Genomic DNA, 18,687 nt, shown 5'->3' on the forward strand with positions numbered 1-18,687 from the left:
GCTTATGCAACCAGGCAAACTTCATGCTATAGCAACATTTAAAAGTAACACTCACCTCTTACTCTCCTAACAGAGAGCTTGCTTTAACATGTTCCCAAAAATTTGGTGAGATGTGTTACCTGGATATTTAAAAGCTAGCAAAACCAGTGATAGAGAAAGCCAGTGAACAAAGAATGGGCTTGAAGTCAGTTCCAAAATCCATTTTACCAAGTCTTCTGGTGTTCAATGAAGGAACAGCATTTGTAAAAAGAATACATTTAGAAAGTCATAGTGATAAATTCAATGATATAAGTGATTACTTCTTTTTTTATTTTTATAATTTGCAAGATACAGAGGAGTGGGATATGGGTATATCAGGAACTCTTCCTACCACAACCAAACTCCAGACACACGCATTCAGCACTTTGTGAAACTAGCTTAATGTATGTACCGGTAATTAAAACTTGGCCTGGCAGGTTTTGCAAGCATGAGCCTTTAACCACTGGACTATATTCCCAGCACAGCATAAATGATTTCCTATACTGGTTATAAACACACACATATAGATATAATACTCGTTTCCCTAGATCTTTCACTGGAAACTCAAATGGTCTAATTTGATCAACTAATTGTTCTATGTCTATGTGTGTGACATTATTTATTTATTTATTTATTTGAGAATGATAGAAAGTGGGGGGGGGGGAAGAGAGAGAGAGAGAGAGAGAGAGAGAGAGAGGGAGAGAGGGAGAGAGGGAGAGAGGGAGAGAATGGGTGTGCCAGGGCCTCCAGCCACTGCAAACGAACTCCAGATGTCCCCTTGTGCATCTGGCCAATGTGGGTCCTGGGGAATCCAGTCTCGAACCTGGGTCCTTAGGCTTCACAGGCAAGCAGTTTACCACTAAACCATCTCTCTAGCCAGTGTGTGTCATTTTAAATGAAGTATGCATTCCAAAGATGTTGGACAACCCTTAATGTACAAACAGTATGGACGTGTGTATTCCTGTGAAAGTCTGTGTTGCCCGTTCTGCTTCCCTCTGAGGAGAGGCCTCAGAGAATTTAGCATTCCTTCATCCCTTACACTTCAGCCAGGGAATGTGAGTAGGTGACCACATTCCTAGCTCTTGGACATCCCTAATCTTGATTAGACTAGGTCAACTAACACATCATTTCAAGGACCAAATTTGGGGAAGTGGCCTATCCCAAATAGATCAGATGTGAAAGAATGTCATTGGCATAAGGGGTGAGGTATGGAACTGCAGTAGGCTCACTGCCAACTTCTAGCCGAGAGGCCTGCATGTGAAATAATGATCTTTGTTACCATGGTATCATTAAAAGGGAAATGATCCAAGTGAGGCTTATTGGAAGCTGAGTCCTGAATCAAGATTTGCTTAATACAAAAACCACTGTGAGGCTGGAGGTATTGCTTACTGGTTAAGTCATTTGCCTGCAAAGCCAAAGGACCCAGGTTTGATTCCCTAGGACCCATGTAAGTCAGATGCACAAAGTGATGCATGTGACTGGAGTTTGTTTACAGCCACTGGAAGCCCTATGCACCCATTCTCTCTCTCCCTGCCTTTTTCTCTCTATCAAATAAATAAAAATATTACCACTGTCACAGTCATTTAAGGAAGCTAATAAGTTATAAGTATAAACTCACTCTGTTTAAAAAAGCATAAGTTGTGTTATTTACAATACAGTCCTAAATGAAACACTCAGTAAGCCAATTAAGCCATTAGGGAAGTGTCCCAGGATTAAGTTAGGTACCATGATGAGAAGGCAAGATTCCTGTTGCAGTTTGAATAGTACCAATGGAACCTAGTTCTATTTGAGGGGCAGACAGAGGTCAGTACACATGCCAAGGTGAGGCAGCAAGACTAGAAAAAGTGACAGAAGTTAAGACTCATGCCAGGAGAGCTGGGCAGATGAGCAGAGGATCAGGCTGGGGTGCTCAGCTGAGATGGGAATGGAGAACTTCATAATGAAGTAATTAGCATAACTTTTCATTTAGAACATTCAAAAGCAAAGCAACCGTGATGTTGCATATACGTATGGGACCTGAGCATCCATGTGCTGTAAATTCCCCTGGGGAATTCTAACAAGTCATCTTGTTAGAAGCATTCTGAAATACAAGGAGCCTCCATTAACAGGAGCCTAGGTACTCTTCATCCAGCTACAGAAGATAGCAAAGATGGCTGGTAAATCACTCTTCTTAGTTTTATATAAAAATAACCTAATCTGAATAGAAAAGAGGGATTTAAAATATGCAATATAGTACTACTATTGTTTTGATTTTAGAAGTTAAAACTTCTCATTTGCTGCATGCACACAGGCTGCAAAAGTGCTAAGACAGAAGAAGAGAGTATATACTTCAGACATCTGTACTGAGGAGTTTAAGGCTTAAGGACTGGACCTTGGGGAAATAAGCATCACTCTCATTCACACTCAACATAACGGTGTGTCAGCCACAGACTGAGCCCCTTGGGGCCCAGGACCTTTCCAGCACATCCTCTGTCCTCAAGCAGTTCATATAGCCTTCCATGGGAGACAGAGTCAGTGAGGCCAGGAAGCAGAAGCTGTGGGAGCATATGATAGGGAGCTAGCATAGAAAGATAGGGTGACTTCTAGAAATCAGGACTGACCCCATGTTCTGAGGGAAAAGATAAAACAGTGACTGAAGCAGTAGAGGTTTCTGGAACAAAAATAGACTTTATGTATAAGCACAGAGAAAAGACAGCATGGAGTATTTGGGAAAGACAATTTGGTAGGGGTGGAGTACAAGGTAAGAAGGTGAGGGCCACAGGGCCTTAACTAACTAAGTACTTAATTAAGTGGATAAGTACAACCTGAACTGCAGGATTCCTGTCAAAGCAAGAGGAGGATGGACTAGGTATGAGAGAGATCAACTTAACAGAAATAGGAGTGGGACTATGACAGAAAAGAAGAAACCCACGTGGACACTGCCTAAGGTTGACACAAAGGGAATGGCCATGAAGAGAGAGGGGTGATACCTACATGGACCATGGGCATAGATACTGGAAATTAAATCTACCAAGAACAGCAAAGGGAGAGGGCAGAATCAAGATGGCCTTAGGGCCCGGCGCTTAGTGGCTGGGAGCAGTGCTCTTCAGTGAGGTGGTAAACACAGCACATGGGAGCCTGTGATGCAGGGCAGATGGTCAGGAAGAGTCCAGCTGAGGACACAGTGGAGCTCAAGCACCACCAAGGAAATGCCCAGCATGCTGTATGCTCAGGATGTGTGCCACAGTCATGGCTCTCCATGGACAATGGCAACTTCCAAGAGACTCAAATAAAGAGAGGCTTGGGTGGAGGGAAGAAGGGGACAGGAAGAATCCCTGGTAGCAATCAGTATACTAACATGCATATGTTAGGAAAAAGAATTATGTGTTTGAAATCCTTGAGAGAAGTTGTGTTTATTACAGCTTCAAACTTTATTATAAATACTTACTCTGAAAAATATTTTCATCCATGAATTAAAAAACATTTGTGTTTATTTAATAATGAGCACATCTGCATATTACAACTGCCAACTGTTTAAACTTACCAAGTACAAAAGAGAAGGGGAATCCTGACTAGTTCTAGAAAGCCAGCCTTCTCAGACCTCAAGTGCTCCTGGCTACTGACCTTTACGTGCACCACTTTGGGGACAGTGTGGTAGCAATTTAATCTGCTATTCTAAGCTTCAATTCTAATGCAGTCTGAGATGGTGTTTTCGAACTAAATAGTAGTTTCCATTCAAATTTTTGGGGTGAACTTTCAGGGTTTAACCTTACCTTCTTCAAGGAAAAAGTCAAGTCGGATAAAAACAGTAGCAAAGGTCTTTGTTATCAAAGAGGACTGGGTAAACTAGCCCCATTCAGGAAAGCATGAGGGCCACGGCCCTTCTGCAGAAGTTGGAGAGCAGGGACTGGCTGTGTTGGGATGGGTGGTTTCAGTTTTCAACAAAACTCAAATTTAAAGTAGCCACACCATATTTGTGTCTGAGTACACTTAAAGCAGTTCAGAGTTTAACATTACTGAAAGTGAGAAAAACAACACAAGCTAGGCACCACACCACGGGCTTCCGGTAGTTAGGTGAGCCAGCTAATCCTCATATGAACCAGTCTGTACCTTGCCCACAGCACGCTGCTTAACTTATCTACTACACATACACCTGAATCTCCACTTTTACATATTTTTGCTTATCAACATTTATAAAAACACATACCTCACATTTATTTCATGTGTCCTCTTTTCAAAGTAATTATATCAGTATTACCTTTTAAATTCTCAAAGATTTGAAGTAGAAAAAACTGTATCATATGGAGATATTCAAACATACATTACCAAGTTAAATAAAGTGAAGTATACAGAGCCAAGTGAACTACGGTGAGAGAATTCTGAAGTTCTAAAGGAAAAGCAAACGAGAAGATGCTATTAAGTGGTGGCGATGTTCTCATAGGCCACATCTTTAGAGCCAGCAAGAACAACAACAAACGTTAGGGGCTGAAAGATGGCTTAGTGGAAAAGGAGTTTGCTCGCAAACCCTGGTAACCCAGGGTTCTATTCCTAAGGCATGCAAAAATGGTGTACGTGTCTGGCATTCATTTGCAGCAGTAAGAGCACACACATACCCACATACAACTAATTAGCCGGGTGAGGTGGCACACGCCTTTAATCCTAGCACTCGGGCGGCAGAGGTAGGGGGATCGCTATGAGTTCGTGGCCACCCTGAGACTGCATAGTGAATTCCAGGTCAGTCTGGGCTAGAGCGAAACCCCACCTCAAAACAACAACAACAAAAATAAGTAAAAATAAAAAATAAGTAAATAAATAAAATTAAAAAAAAACAATCTTTTCACATGAGCTCAAATCCAGTTGAGAATATTATGGAACCACAAATAAAAGGCTTTTTAACTTTATTCTTCCTCGAGTGTATAAATGCTTACCAATGTTTCAAGACTACATGAGTTAAAAGTATTATATACATGTACTATAATCACATGTACAGTATTCTAAAAATGCAAATTCCCAAATGTAGGATTTACATAAATTCTGCAAAATTCTTACTGAATGGGTTGCTGAAATGGCTCTGTGGGTAAGAGCACTGGTGGTGCAAGCATGAAGCTCTGAGACTCGATTCCTAGCACCTATGTAAGGAGCCAGGTGTGTCCACTCAAGCCTGTGGACCCCAGGGTGAAGGAGGGCGGAGACAGGAGGATCTCTGGAGCTTGTGGTCGGTCAGCCCAGCTAGCAGATGGTGAGTTCCAGGCCAGTGAGAGACCTGGTCTCAAGGAGATAAGGCACAAGAGATAAAGGAGGACACTCAGCATCTTACTCTGAGCTCTGCTGACATGGGCAAGGGTGTCTGCACATGTGCACAAGCACATATATATGCCACACACACACTAAAAATATCCTGCACTGATTATGCAAATACAGTGTGACCTTTGTTTGGAAAAAACAGCAGCATCTATAATACTCTGAAGAACCCTGTCAATGAAAAGGTTTTAGTTTTAGAAGTAAGGGTTTTTAAATGTACAACCTAAGCTCATAAAACTTAGTTATTTTAAAAATGAAATCATGCATGCAGCTCTACGGTCAAGAAGCTTTGGTGTGTAGAGGATGGGAAGAGGGAGGTTGAGACCAGACCCCAAGAGCCATAGCCTTAAGGTCTACTACTTAGGCGATATGGTAGTTTAATGGATAGCCCCCAATATATTCAGGGTTTTATTAGTTTGTAATTTAGATCTGCAGCTAGCTGTCTGGAGGAGGTGTCACTGGGTGGATCTTAGGGTCTAGCCCTAAGGTGTGGTGGAGGATTTGGAATTGCAGTCTAGGAATATACAAAGTGCCCGAGTTCTGCCTGGAGTCTTGTAGTGTGCCTGCTTGTGGTATGGCTTTTGGCTTTTCTCTCCCAGCATGGGCCTATGAAAGCAGGCGAGCTTCTTCTGCCATTATGGAACTTTCCTCGGATCTGTAAGCTTCAAATAAATCCCTTCCTCCATAACTGTGGCTGATATGGTGGTTCATCTCAGTGGCCTAAAGCTCTCTACCACAGGTAGCACTGTAATTCCTTCTCACATCTTGCTAAGCTTTGCAGAGGACACAGGTGAAGTCTTTCAACCAATGAGTTTTCATACAGAACTTCCCATTTGCCACATGCTGCATAAGGTATTAGGAAAAGAGAGTTCAATAGATGGACAAAATCACTGCTTACATTTTCATAACTACAATTTCACATAATATAGCTGGCACATGGAAGTCAGAGATTTTAAATGTGCAGGTAGCTATTTAAAATTAAAGACCAAATTATTTTATTTTTATATGGTCAATTCTACCAGTGCAGAAAATATACTCATGGGGGAAAGTAAATAAAGACTATAGGATGACATTTTTGCCCTTTTAGGAAAGGATCTGAAAAGACTCAGGCTGCTGGAGAGGATGTGGATGAGCGAATGCTATCTGACAAAGCATTTTATTGAGTGGCAACATCACTGTCCACCATGATTTAAAGTGTGCATACCTACTACACAGATGTTCTCCTTCTAGAGTTTTCCTATAGTTAAGGGTATACATACATGAAATGAGGGACTTGTGAGACTATGCAGTGTAGCACTGTTTGTAGAGTAAAGAGGCCAGAAGCCACTCCAAGATCCATTAATCAGAGTCTACTTAAGTGAACATGGAGTCTCCAAAAGTTTCATTTATTTACTTTTTGGTCTAGAATGCACCCTGTCGAACAGCCCACAGATGAGACGACCCCACGGGACCATCTGTACTGGAGGGTAAAAGGTTAGACCACCTAAGGAGTTGTGTGGGGAGGTGCCAAAGGAGGTGGAATACTAAGAACATGGAATACTTGGTGTGACAGGAAAGAGACATAGCCTGCAAGACGAGAGAAAATGAAGGTAACAGAATGTAAGCAGGGGAAATTGCGGTCATTGCCAGGTGAAAGGGAAGGAAATCATAAAAGCACACTATTGATTTAAAATTCTATGCTATTACTTTTGTTTTGAGGCAGCATCTTACTCTAGCCCAGTCTGAGCTAGAATTTATTCAGTAGCCCAGGCTGGCCTTGAACTCATAGCAATCCTCCTAGTTCCTCACTCAGCCTTTCAAGTGACAGCATTAAAGGTGTTAGCCATTACATCCTCAATCTAACATTTTATTTTATTTAAATAAGAAACAAAGCGAATAAAGAAAAACACCTTAAATCCAAAACTAAATTAGAGACTTGTTTTATGCATAATAGCTAAATTATTATTATACTTTCCATCCCAGAGTTTTCTTTCCTACACAAGTAACATACAGCATTAAATACCAAAGGAGTCTTTAAAATTCCTGTACTTTAATTTAAGATGCTTTGGAGATTCTGAATGGCACCTCAAGGTAGTGTTGAAAAGTGGACAATATTAAACCCTTAGGGAACCAGATAGCTCTTTTTTTTTTTTTCTTAGTTGCTGACACTCCCTACTTTTCCCAGTTTCAAAGGAAGAATGTCAAAGTGGTATGGTGGCTCATACCTGTCTTCCTAGCACCTGAGATGCTGAGGCAGGAGGATGCTGGATGTTCTAAGAAGCTGGATTGCAGAGTGTGTTTCAGGGCACTCTATGCTACAGAATGAGACCCTGTCTCAACCCTTCCAACCTTTTTCAAAAAGCGTATTAATGTGCATTTTAAAAAAATATTTTATTTATTTATAGGAGAGTGGGGAGAAAGAGAAAATGGACACACTGGGGCCTCCACCTACTGCAAACAAACTCCAGATGCATGTGCCACCTTGTGCATCTGGCTTATATGGGTACTGGGTAATCAAACCTGGTCCTTAGGCTTCAGCCCTAATGTATGCACTTTTAAAGTACATGAATGCTTACTGTAATGTCTTCTCAGTTCTGTAAGACAAATCCAAGAGAGACTGATTTATTGGCCCATGGGAATATGTTTGATTCACTATTTGTTACAGACAGCTTTCTGGTGATTGTTTTGTGCAACACAGCTCCATTCTGAAGGATGGCAATCATCCAGAGTGGCCCACTGATGGGGGCTTTTCAGTCACTTTAATATGGTGCTAAAGAAGCCAAAGGCCAGGTCTAGGAAGCCCCTCCCCAAATAGTATCAGCCCACTCTACCATCATAGGACTCTCGACAGCCTTAAAACCTAAATAGCAAAGTGAAACCCAAAAGAGTTGTGGTTTACAGATTTCTTAGCTGGATACCTGTCGCATGTTTTACACATCACTAGCATTGCTGGGATTAAAATCATGCACCACCATGCCCTGCTGTTAATGATATATTTTTAAAAATATTTTATTTACTTATTTATTTATTTATGGAGAGAGAAAGAGGGAGAGAGGAAGAGGCAGGGAGAGAGAATGGGCACGCCAGGGCCTCCAGCCATTGCAAATGAACTCCAGATACGTGTCCCCTTGTGCATCTGGCTTATGTGGGTCCTGGGGAATTGGACCTAGGTGCTTAGGCTTTGCAGGCAAAAGCCTTAACCACTCAGCCAATTCCCCAGCCCTGCTAATGATATTTTTATGATGAAATATACTTCTAAGAAACTGGAGGAGGGAAATCTGAAGGAGGGGTTAAAATGTCTTTTTATATTTAATTTCTGTTTATGCTTTCCAAGATACTTTCTAGGAAGGCTTCTCAGGTAGGTTCATATGCTGTTATAGATCTGAGAGGGCCTGAGTCAATGAACAAGCTGTTTTCTCTTAGAAAACGACTCTTTACAACACAAACCTGGAGACCGTTCTGTGGCACAGAACCTGCGCTGAAGGTGGCTGTTCCATCTGCGCTCAGCCCACCAGCGTCATCCTGGGCTCTTAGGCTCTGCTTGGCCAACTTCTTGCTTAGACTTCCCCCTTTTTTGGGATCATTATGTTGCCAAGAGCCACCTATCACATCAGCCCCAATGCTCAGCCTAAATCTACTTTCTTTGCCCTGGGGCTCACATTGAGTCAGTCATGTTCAGAAGCTTTACTCTCCTGATTCTTCCTCACTTTTTGTTGAGATTTAGACGATGGGTCCAAGAGAGAGAAGCTGAGGTAACCTACCTCTGCCTTGAGTGTAAGGTGTGTTTGTCAATCTGCCTCTTAAGAGTCTGACATTGTCACTTTTCAGTTATTTGTGCCATAGAGGTGACAGTGATGAGCAAAACTGCTCTGAAACAATGCCTGCATAACCTTGAGTGGTTATTTAACCTCTCTGTATTCAGGTGCCTCATGTGTAAAATGGTGTCAGAGGACTCTATTAAAGGGTTGATGTGAAGACTAAATGAGTTATGTGAACATGGAAAGCTCAAGGATGGCATAGTGCATGGGCTGCACAAATGGTTGCTTTATTACAACTTTCACCATTATAATGAGATATTCAGATGGCACCATGTCAATCTCCTATAAGTGCCAGAGCAGAATTTTGGTACCTGTATGTCCTAAGACATCATTATTTTTTTTTCTGGCGACATCATCTTAGTGACATCAAAACCTGTGCCACCTACACTTTTATCCACCCATGTGTGCAACTGCAGTAACAAGACAAACTAGACCAATATATCAAATATAGTGGAAAGGGAAAATATACAGGCACACTATCAAAGGTGGGCTGAGGAAACATGACCTGCTGTCAGCTTCACCTATAGCATAGAAGAGAAGGAGAGCTGGGTCAGCACACACAGACCTGGGCAAGCCAGAAGCAGCTCAGCTGCCTCCGTGTCTCTGGCGACAACCACATAGTGACCTTGAGAAGAAGGAATCTTAATGAGCAAACCACAGCTTTATACCCAAAGGGTCACTTGTAGTGCTTGATTTATTTTGAGGTGGGGTTATCATTTGACTTTATAGTAGAGTTGAGGAAATGCATATATATTTTTCTGAAGAATGTATGTTCCTATATTCCAAGGCCACAACCTGATCCTCATTTTTTGCAAGAGGACAGGTGTCTATATGAAATAGGGAAATGTCATTAATTAGATGTTATATAATCACTCCTAATAGCAACATCCTTAACTTTAAAACCAATTTTTTTGTTGTTGTTGCCAAAGATAAGCAATAGTATTAAAAGCACAAGTGGCTGTGGGCATCTGCTGCAAATGCCTGCCTCAAGCATGGCATGAACATACCAGATCAAGAACTTGTTTCTTTATCTGCATGTGCCATGAAAACTCTGCCTATCATACAGTGCCAGGTCCATTAAAAACTGAATTTGCTATTTCCAGACAGGAGATAGCTCAAAGTGCACCAGGGCCAGCAGGCAGCAGTCCAAATCCCCATATCCCTGTGGAGGAGCAGCTCACTGCACTCTGTGCTGCTCTGGGTTAGCACTCGGGGAGGATGCATGCCTGACAGTACTGTGGCTGCCTCAGCATTGAGTGACAGCCATCATTTTTCAGACAGCAAGAGCTGGGAGAAATGGATTTTGTTATCTGACACCACCAGACCATCTGATTAACAAATATCAATAAATGACTTCTAAGCTGAAACTGCCCCTGTTGCCCATAAAAGTAAGATGAAGATATTTATGGAATTCCATGTCACCAAGACTGCTGAGGTGCTAGGGAAGAAGGGACAGCAGCATAACTGAAAGCTGCTGACACAGATGCCTCTGCACTTCTGCCCAAACACTGCTGCAGGGTTTCATTCTTCTGTTGCCTGTGTCATATCTCACTGAGCACAATGCTCACGATATGACTCCCATGTCTTTGCATCAATCGTCCTCCAGGAAGCCTTAGGAATTGTAGATTATTGAAATAAACACCAGTTCTTTTGTGTTTAATATTGCAATTAAAAATTATTTGCACTAATACACAACTTACAATTATTACACTTATTATTATGTCTAGAGCAATTTTAAAATTTCTCTCCTTCCTTCCTTCCTCCCTTCCTTTCTTTTGTGATACAGAGATTGAACTTTGAACTAAGGGTCCTACACATGCTAGGCAAGCACCCAACCACAAAAACTATTTACCTAGATCCTAGAGTAATCATTAAGATAAAAATGGAATACTTCTCAAAATCTTCATAGTTTTCACAGTATATAATTTGTAAATAATCTGGTGTCACACTGGTTCTATATTCTTCATCTTTTGTAGACATACATATTTGTTGTTCCTCACCTAATCATACTTACTCAACCACTTTTGCTTAATATTTTTATGTAGCAAGTCCCTATGGTAATACTTCACTTACAACTTGTTATTAAAATACTGTTTCCAATAATAGGTTATACATATCTCTTCTACTTTCAAACAAAGCAACTGTCTCTGGATGTAAGGTGACCTTAATGATTTACTCTGGGATTATGAACACACACTGGGATGTTTGGGTCGAAATTAAGTGAGCAGCTACACTCTCAGAGTTCCTTTGTTTAGTGGCTTCCAGTTTTTACAGCCATCCTTGCTTTCATTTGGTAAGCTGTCACTTCTCTCTGGATCTCGGACTTCCTGGAGCTGTAGCCCCCGCTCTTTTTAACTGCTGTTGGGGCTGATTGGTTCCAGCAACCCGACACTTAGGTTGGTTGTAGCCGAACTGTCTGTGGATAAGATACTGAAGAAATAATGAGGTTGGGGCAAGGAGAGAAGTGAAAGATCATTTGCACAGTCTAGGCCTTCCTCAGCTTTTCTGAACATTCTGAGCTATCTTCTGAATCACCCAGATCAGTGCATGAATGATCTCTGCTAAACCAGGCCCTCAGTATATTTTCTCTCACACATATATGAACTAATCAACAGCATTTATATACAGCTACTTTTTAAGACACAGGAATCCATTTACAGTTTGGTTTAGTTCAAATATGTCTGTTATTAAATTATATAAGCAATGATAGCCACCAAGAGACAAAGAAAAGATGCATTTTACAATACAGGAGCTAGATGACATTTCTTTTCAAGCATGTCGACTCATTTATGTCTACATATTTAGAAAAATCATTAAACAACAAATTACTAAAAGAAAATGAAGAGTTCCTTTCCCTAAACCCAGAAAGGACAGAGTGACCTTCTGCTGAAATGGAGGATTAGGGAGTGATGAAGTGCCTCAGATTCACTGTTTCAGAACTGGCTCAACTTCACAGATGTTAAAAACTGCTGGACACCTAACTAGCTTTCTTCTGATTTATTTATTTATTTATTTTAGTTTTTCGAGGTAGGGTCTCACTTTAGCTCAGGCTGGCCAGTAATTCACTATGTAGTCTCAGGGTGGCCTCAAACTCTTGGTGATCCTCCTACCTCTGCCTCCCAAATGCCGGATTAAAGGTGTGCGCCACCATGCCTGGCCTAACTAGCTTTCTAACTGTTTCTTTCAAAGTGTTGCCATATCTTATCATGACTGCCTACTTTCACTGATTATAAACATCTGTGCTTAGCTAACAAATCTAGATTTCTCCTGAATACAGAAGTCATGATAAAAGGCAACAGGTAAGGAAGGAAGGAAGGAAGGGAGAGAGGGAAGGAGGGAGCGAGGGAGGAATGGAGGGATGAAAGGAGGGAGGGAGGGAGAGAGTGAGCAAGGAAGCAAGGAAGAAAGAAAAAAGGAGATCTTTCACATGCATAGTATTTTCCTCCTGCCAAAGACACATGCTAACTTGCATGGTTTTAGTAATAGTAATGTAAGCATAACCTACTCTAGTCTACCTGTGATTTATTGCAAGGAAACTCAACTCCAGGTCGACACAGGTGCCCTGGAAGGTTAGCCTTTGGCTGGCTAACCTCTACTGGTGGTTAATATATTTATTAAAGAGGAAAAAAATGGGTTGAATATAATCATATTCCCTGTTATGTTGGATGACCTTTCCTAATTTTTTATTTTTGTTGTTGTTAGGATGGAAATTGAGAATGAACATTGGATAAGTCTTTTTGCACAAGTCATTATTGTTATTATTATCTTATCATAAGAATTCTTTTTTTTTTTTTTTTTTTTTTTTTTTGGTTTTTCGACGAAGGGTCTCACTCTAGCCCAGGCTGACCGGGAATTCACTATGGAGTCTCAGGGTGGCCTCAAACTCACGGCAATCCTCCTACCTCTGCCTCCCGAGTGTTGGGATTAAAGGCGTGCGCCACCACGCCCGGCTTATCATAAGAATTCTTGAAAACACTTTTTAAAAGCCATATTATTTGACAGCAAGAGAAAGAGAGAGAGAGAGAGAGAGAGAGGGGAGAGGGACAGATTGAGAGAGAGAGAGAGAGAGAGAGAGAGAGAGAGAGAGAGAGAGAGAGAGAGAGCGCGCTCATGAGGGGCTCTAGCCACTGTAAACACACTCCAGATACATGCACCACTTCGTGCATCTGGCTTATATGGGTACTGGAGAATGGAACCTAGGTCCTTAGGCTTCACAGGCAAGCGCCTTAACCACTAAGCCCTTGAAAACACACAAAAAAATGATCTTGGAACCAGGGACAACAGTAAGACATAAATTCCACAGTAGAGTGACTCAAGGTGACTCATTGGGGCAAAACTGTTGGGCTCACTTCTCTTTGTAAGGACAACTGTGTTAGCAGTCTCTAGTAGGCAAGGCTGTTACCAAAGTGACCCACCATCATTTGGGAAGAAATCCCAGGGAATTATGCCAATTTAGGAACAGGAGTTGCATTTTTAAAGTTACTCAGCATAGCATAATGAACTCACTGAAATGCTGAATTTTCCTTCTTTAGAATGAATGCACAGCAAGGGAAAAATTAACATTACAAGGACAACCAGAGAGGAAGAGAATATTAGATCTTTCACTCCCAGGAGAAGGCCAGAGTTTATTTTACTCTCTCATCTTTGGTATCATGGAAAGTTTCAATCATATAGAAAAATATTCAGAGAAATGAATCCCCACGGTCATTGCTCTGTTTTGGTAATCATCACCACATGGACCAAAGAACTTTGCTATGCTATATTCAGTTCCTCCTTGAATTTTTTTGCAAGAAATTGCCAGACAGCTGATATTTCATTTTATATAAGCTTTCATTTATAATACATGTGTATATTTTTGTAAAGATCTCTCCAGAAATCTCACTGAGCATGAGATGTTTAGACCAACTTTAACCTTATCTTGTAAAACTTTCTACATTAACCTAACTGCCTAGGAAACTAAACTGCTTGATATAATGAGTAATTAAAGTTACATTGTAATTTGAACACCACTCCATGTTACTTCCTCTATGGTGGGGAGCAGCAGCATTTGAAGACTGGGAAGATAGTACATACTAGTTTATTCCTATGGTTCTAGGCTTTGTGAACATTCCGGATGAGAGACAAGGTCAAAAATAGCGTGGTTAAATTTGCCTTGATAAAGCTTGGAAAAATGAGAAGGGGTTACTAAGGGGTTGCAGAGCTACCAAGAACAGAAATTTCCCCTTTTCTTTCTCTGTAGACATAGACAGACTAAAAGAGAATGCCAACAGAAAAATTGTGGGAGCTACAAAAATCACTCACCAATCATCCTAGCTACTGACAGTAATTTATTGCACATTTTAAAGCAACTAGATCAAAAGGGACTCCATCTAGCACTTTTACTCAATACTTCATTGCCTGATGACTAATTTGTACAGGAATGAAGTCTTCATAAACGAAGCCAAAATAATTGGAGGTGGCTTTGATACAGTTCCACAAAGGATATATAAAGAGGAAGTTGGTAGAAACTACAGATGGCTAGATTCCATTAAAAGTTCTAATAAAAGAATAATGGAATTTCCCTTAACTGTGAATTTAAAAAATGGTAGAACTGGGCAAAAGTTAGACAAGTCAGGCAGAACCTTTGATTTCTCATAGCTGTTTAAAAACTGTAGTTAAATGCTAACTGTAACCACTTTTGCACGTATGCTAATTAAATGGCCTCATCTACAATGAAAGGCAAATTCCCCTTAGCAGACCAGCCAGTCTCATCCCATTGCTGGGCAGGCACCTTCCTCTGTCCTCAGACACCACTGGCTCACCCAGTCTTTTTAAAACCAGTTCCTTTATTGTGCAAAGACTAATTTAGCTGAATGAATAAATAAATAAATAAATAAATAAATAAAATAAAAACCCTTAAAAATGCTGTAAGTTTTAGTATTGCATATTGTCATGAAGCAGACGTCAATTTGTCCCTTGTTAAATACTAGAAAGTATGTGCTTTGAACTTCCACGGACAACGAGCACAGTGTGCTCCCTTCTGACTTCAGGCATCCTGTTTCTCAGTTGACAGGAGTTTTCACACTAGTTATTTTGGCTACTTGAAAAATCAAACGGTCTGCCTGCACAGTCATAGATGAAAACTGAAACTTAGGTGAGTACATTTTAACTGTATACATCTTTGTGTGCTTTTGAGATTATCTCAAATTAACAGACTTATTGCAAGACATGGAAGTTTTATACGAAACTTGTAATATAAGTTCCCCATGAAGATGTGGGGCTATAAAATTATTTTCCTGGGCTAGAGAGATGGGTTAACGGTTAAAACACTTGCCTGCAAAGCCCAAGGACCCAGATTCAATTCTTTAGGTCCCACATAAGCCAGATGCACATGGTGGCATATGCATCTGGTGTTTGTTTGCAGTGGCTAGAGGCCCTGACAAACCCATTCTCTTTTCCCTACCTTTCTTTCCCTCTGTCTGTCTCTACTAAATAAATTTTTTTTTAAAAAAAGGAAAATATTTCCTAAAAATGACTCCAAGTGTGTAGTTTTTAAATGAGTCCTCGTATTTTACTAATGTGTGGTGAAATGCTTACTAGCAAGAATGTGCTTGGGCTGGAGAGATGGCTTAGCGGTTAAGCGCTTGCCTGTGAAGCCTAAGGACCCCAAACGAGGCTCGGTTCCCCAGGTCCCACGTCAGCCAGATGCACAAGGGGGCGCATGCGTCTGGAGTTCGTTTGCAGAGGCTGGAGGCCCTGGCACGCCCATTCTCTCTCTCCCTCTATCTGTCTTTCTCTCTGTGTCTGTTGCTCTCAAATAAATAAATAAATAAATAAAAGAATGTGCTTGGCGCTAACGAGGGTGGAGAATGCGGGTGTGATCTGAAACAATAAGGGCTCAGTCCACAAATCATTGAAAGTGTACATGGGAGACATTATAGTTTTTGGTTTTCTGTCCTACGTGACCCTTGGTAACAATATTTTAGATAAAATGCTACGTGCCAGCTTTTGTAAAGATCACTTACTTAGCAAAATACCTTGAAGCACAAGAGAATGAGGACAGCCTGCCAGTGTCTGCACATCTTCACAAGCCTGGTTTGCTCACAGCCAGTACGGCAGCACCACCACAAGAGAATGCCAGCCCTCCCCCACAACCTGCCTTTGCAAGTTTGAGATTTCAGTGATAACATGTAAATAGATTTTGTATCATTTTTGGTAGTACTGAGAATTAAACAAAGCCTCCTATACACTAGGCCTCACACTGAGCTATAGTCCTAGCCCCCTGTAACTATATTTTCATATGAACTTGATATGAGTATTATACTTCAGAAACAAGAATTTAATTCATAAGGGTTGAAAAATTAAAATTTAAATATAAATGTAATTGGCACTTTAAATTCACTTTAAATTCATATATTGGTGAAAACTGTCCTGCTATATATTTAGAAAGACCAAAGTCTAGATGATATCATTATTAAAATAAACTCTACTGAGACATGTGAATACATAATATATTAACAGTGTGTTCCTCTTACCTTGTGCTCATATGGATTATAAGAATGGAATACTCGAGACAGGTCTTTTGTCCTTTGCTTTTTCTGTGAAGAAAAACCACAAACATAAGTTAACAGGAGGCAGAAAATAATCCTGTATATATCTTTCTAGATCGCTAAAAAGGTATTTGAATAAATCTGTACATAAAGATTCCTGCTTTGTTTAGCTGAAGGGAACCATGGTAGGAAGCAGAAAACAATCAGCTGACACACAGGTTTGCCATGGGGCAGCCTTCTTGGGGGCTTTATAATTAATGCAAGTTATCTTCAGAAACACTGTCAAAGTGTACACCTCACAGATTAAGGTGAAAAATTGAGAAGAGAAAGAAAAATCATTTAGGACATTCCCATCTTCATTGTAATGCCGAGCTCTGTTATACAGAATTGGACAAAAGAAGCCCCTTTGGTTGCCTGGCCATAGCCTAAGTCTGTCTACTTGAGCCCACAGCTGTGAGGGGCCTTTATTCTGTCACTGCCATATACTTTACTGGCTATACTGGCTAAACTAAGAGAGTGAATCAATGAATGAAGAACTACCCTGAGTCAGAGAAACGTGTAATGTTTATGTCTCTGATATCAGCCCATAAGCTTCACATGTGGTTATGACAGAAGCTCTTCATTTTTAATGGGGTATTCTTAAGTGGACCCAGGTCAACAAGTCCCCTTCCTCATGTCCGTTCCCAAGCATGTGTGACAAATAAGAGGTATGGGATACTCTCATGACACGCAGCTACAAATGTAGCTTGTTTCCCCTTTACTGTAATCTGTCCACATGGCATAACCACTATAAAAAATTTCATAAATGGTTCAAAATCTTCTATATGCTTTCACATACACATACCCTAGATTATTACTTTCAAAGTAGTTTGTTCTGTAGATACTGTCCTGAAATTTACTTCCTACTGCAAGCTTTATTTTTGGCAAACTTTCATGCTATGTACACCAAAGTGCATTCTTGAAGGCAAGCTCTAAAATTCATGAGATTTAGGAATTCAAATGTTTTCTATAATCTATTTCAATTTTATGACGATTTTTGTCTGATTGTTTTGTCCGAGACAGGGCCTCGCTGTGACCACACGTTGGCTTGTAATGCTCTATGTAGCACAGGCTGACCGTGCGCTTGCCATCTCACTGCTTGGGCCCACAGCTGCTGGGATTTCAGGTGTGCACCACCAGACGTCTACATTTTAAGTTTTAATATAGTGATCACCTGTTCATAAACAACTCTGTCAGCCTGAAAGTCTGTATTATTTAAAAAATACTGTTAAGTCCAGCTTTAGGACCAAACAGTATGAATGCTTATGACTTTGACCACCATATTCAAATTGCCTCCCCCCCCAGTATCCAAATATTGTTTCAATTTGCCCTTTCATGAAGGGGGCAGCATGGGAAGCACAGCTTAAGAAGGAGCTTCTTGAAATGTTTCTTTTCCATTTAAAAGGACACAGGAGGATGAGACCACAGAGCAGCCCTCCAGTGGGGCTCACTATATCAGGATCACCCCCACAAGGCTCCTCCCTTAGCCTGGAGTTGAGGGTTTACTTACAGAGCATGAGACCCCAAAGAAGCCACTTAGATGGAGCTTATTTTTCCTTGATCTTTTACTTACTGTATACTCGATTTCCCCCGAGCCTGAAGAGCTCATGCATTATTATACATATATAGTGGGAGCAGGGGCACCTGAATCTCAGGTGGGGGGTCTCATGACCCTCCCCACGCCTTTTCTCATGAGTTGACCCAGCTGCTTTTGATCAAGTTGGCAATAGTTTACACCTTTCAAAGTGGGAGACATTTATCATATAACACCAACTAACATGTGATTGGGTTGCCTAGTATCCATGAAGCCTAGGTAAACATTTCCTACCTACTCCAGGTCCCATATGGCTATGTCCACCATATGTGTCCCTTTGCCAGGGATCAAAGCAGAGCCTCAGTCTGGTATGCTCTGACATAATCTGCTTTGGCCTGATTATGTAGGTAGGTCTGAGAAGGATACCACATATTGAAGTCACTTACACACACCCATCATTTTCTATTTGGCCAGTTTTCCTGTTTCAGAA

General features: G+C 40.9%; 1 protein-coding gene across 6 annotated transcripts in view; it reads right to left on the bottom strand.

The window, feature by feature from the left end:
- The window catches only part of Cdkal1 (CDK5 regulatory subunit associated protein 1 like 1), a 670,695-nt gene that overhangs the window by 105,813 nt on the left and 546,195 nt on the right, over positions 1–18,687 (bottom strand). For all 6 annotated transcript variants that reach the window (XM_004668379.2, XM_045136581.1, XM_045136582.1 and 3 more), the window contains one exon: positions 16,610–16,672. In XM_004668379.2, the coding sequence (XP_004668436.1) occupies positions 16,610–16,672 (63 nt within the window). The remainder of the gene's footprint in view (positions 1–16,609; positions 16,673–18,687) is intronic.

Source organism: Jaculus jaculus, chromosome 17 (genome assembly GCF_020740685.1).
Source record: "Jaculus jaculus isolate mJacJac1 chromosome 17, mJacJac1.mat.Y.cur, whole genome shotgun sequence".
Lineage (NCBI taxonomy): Eukaryota > Metazoa > Chordata > Mammalia > Rodentia > Dipodidae > Jaculus > Jaculus jaculus.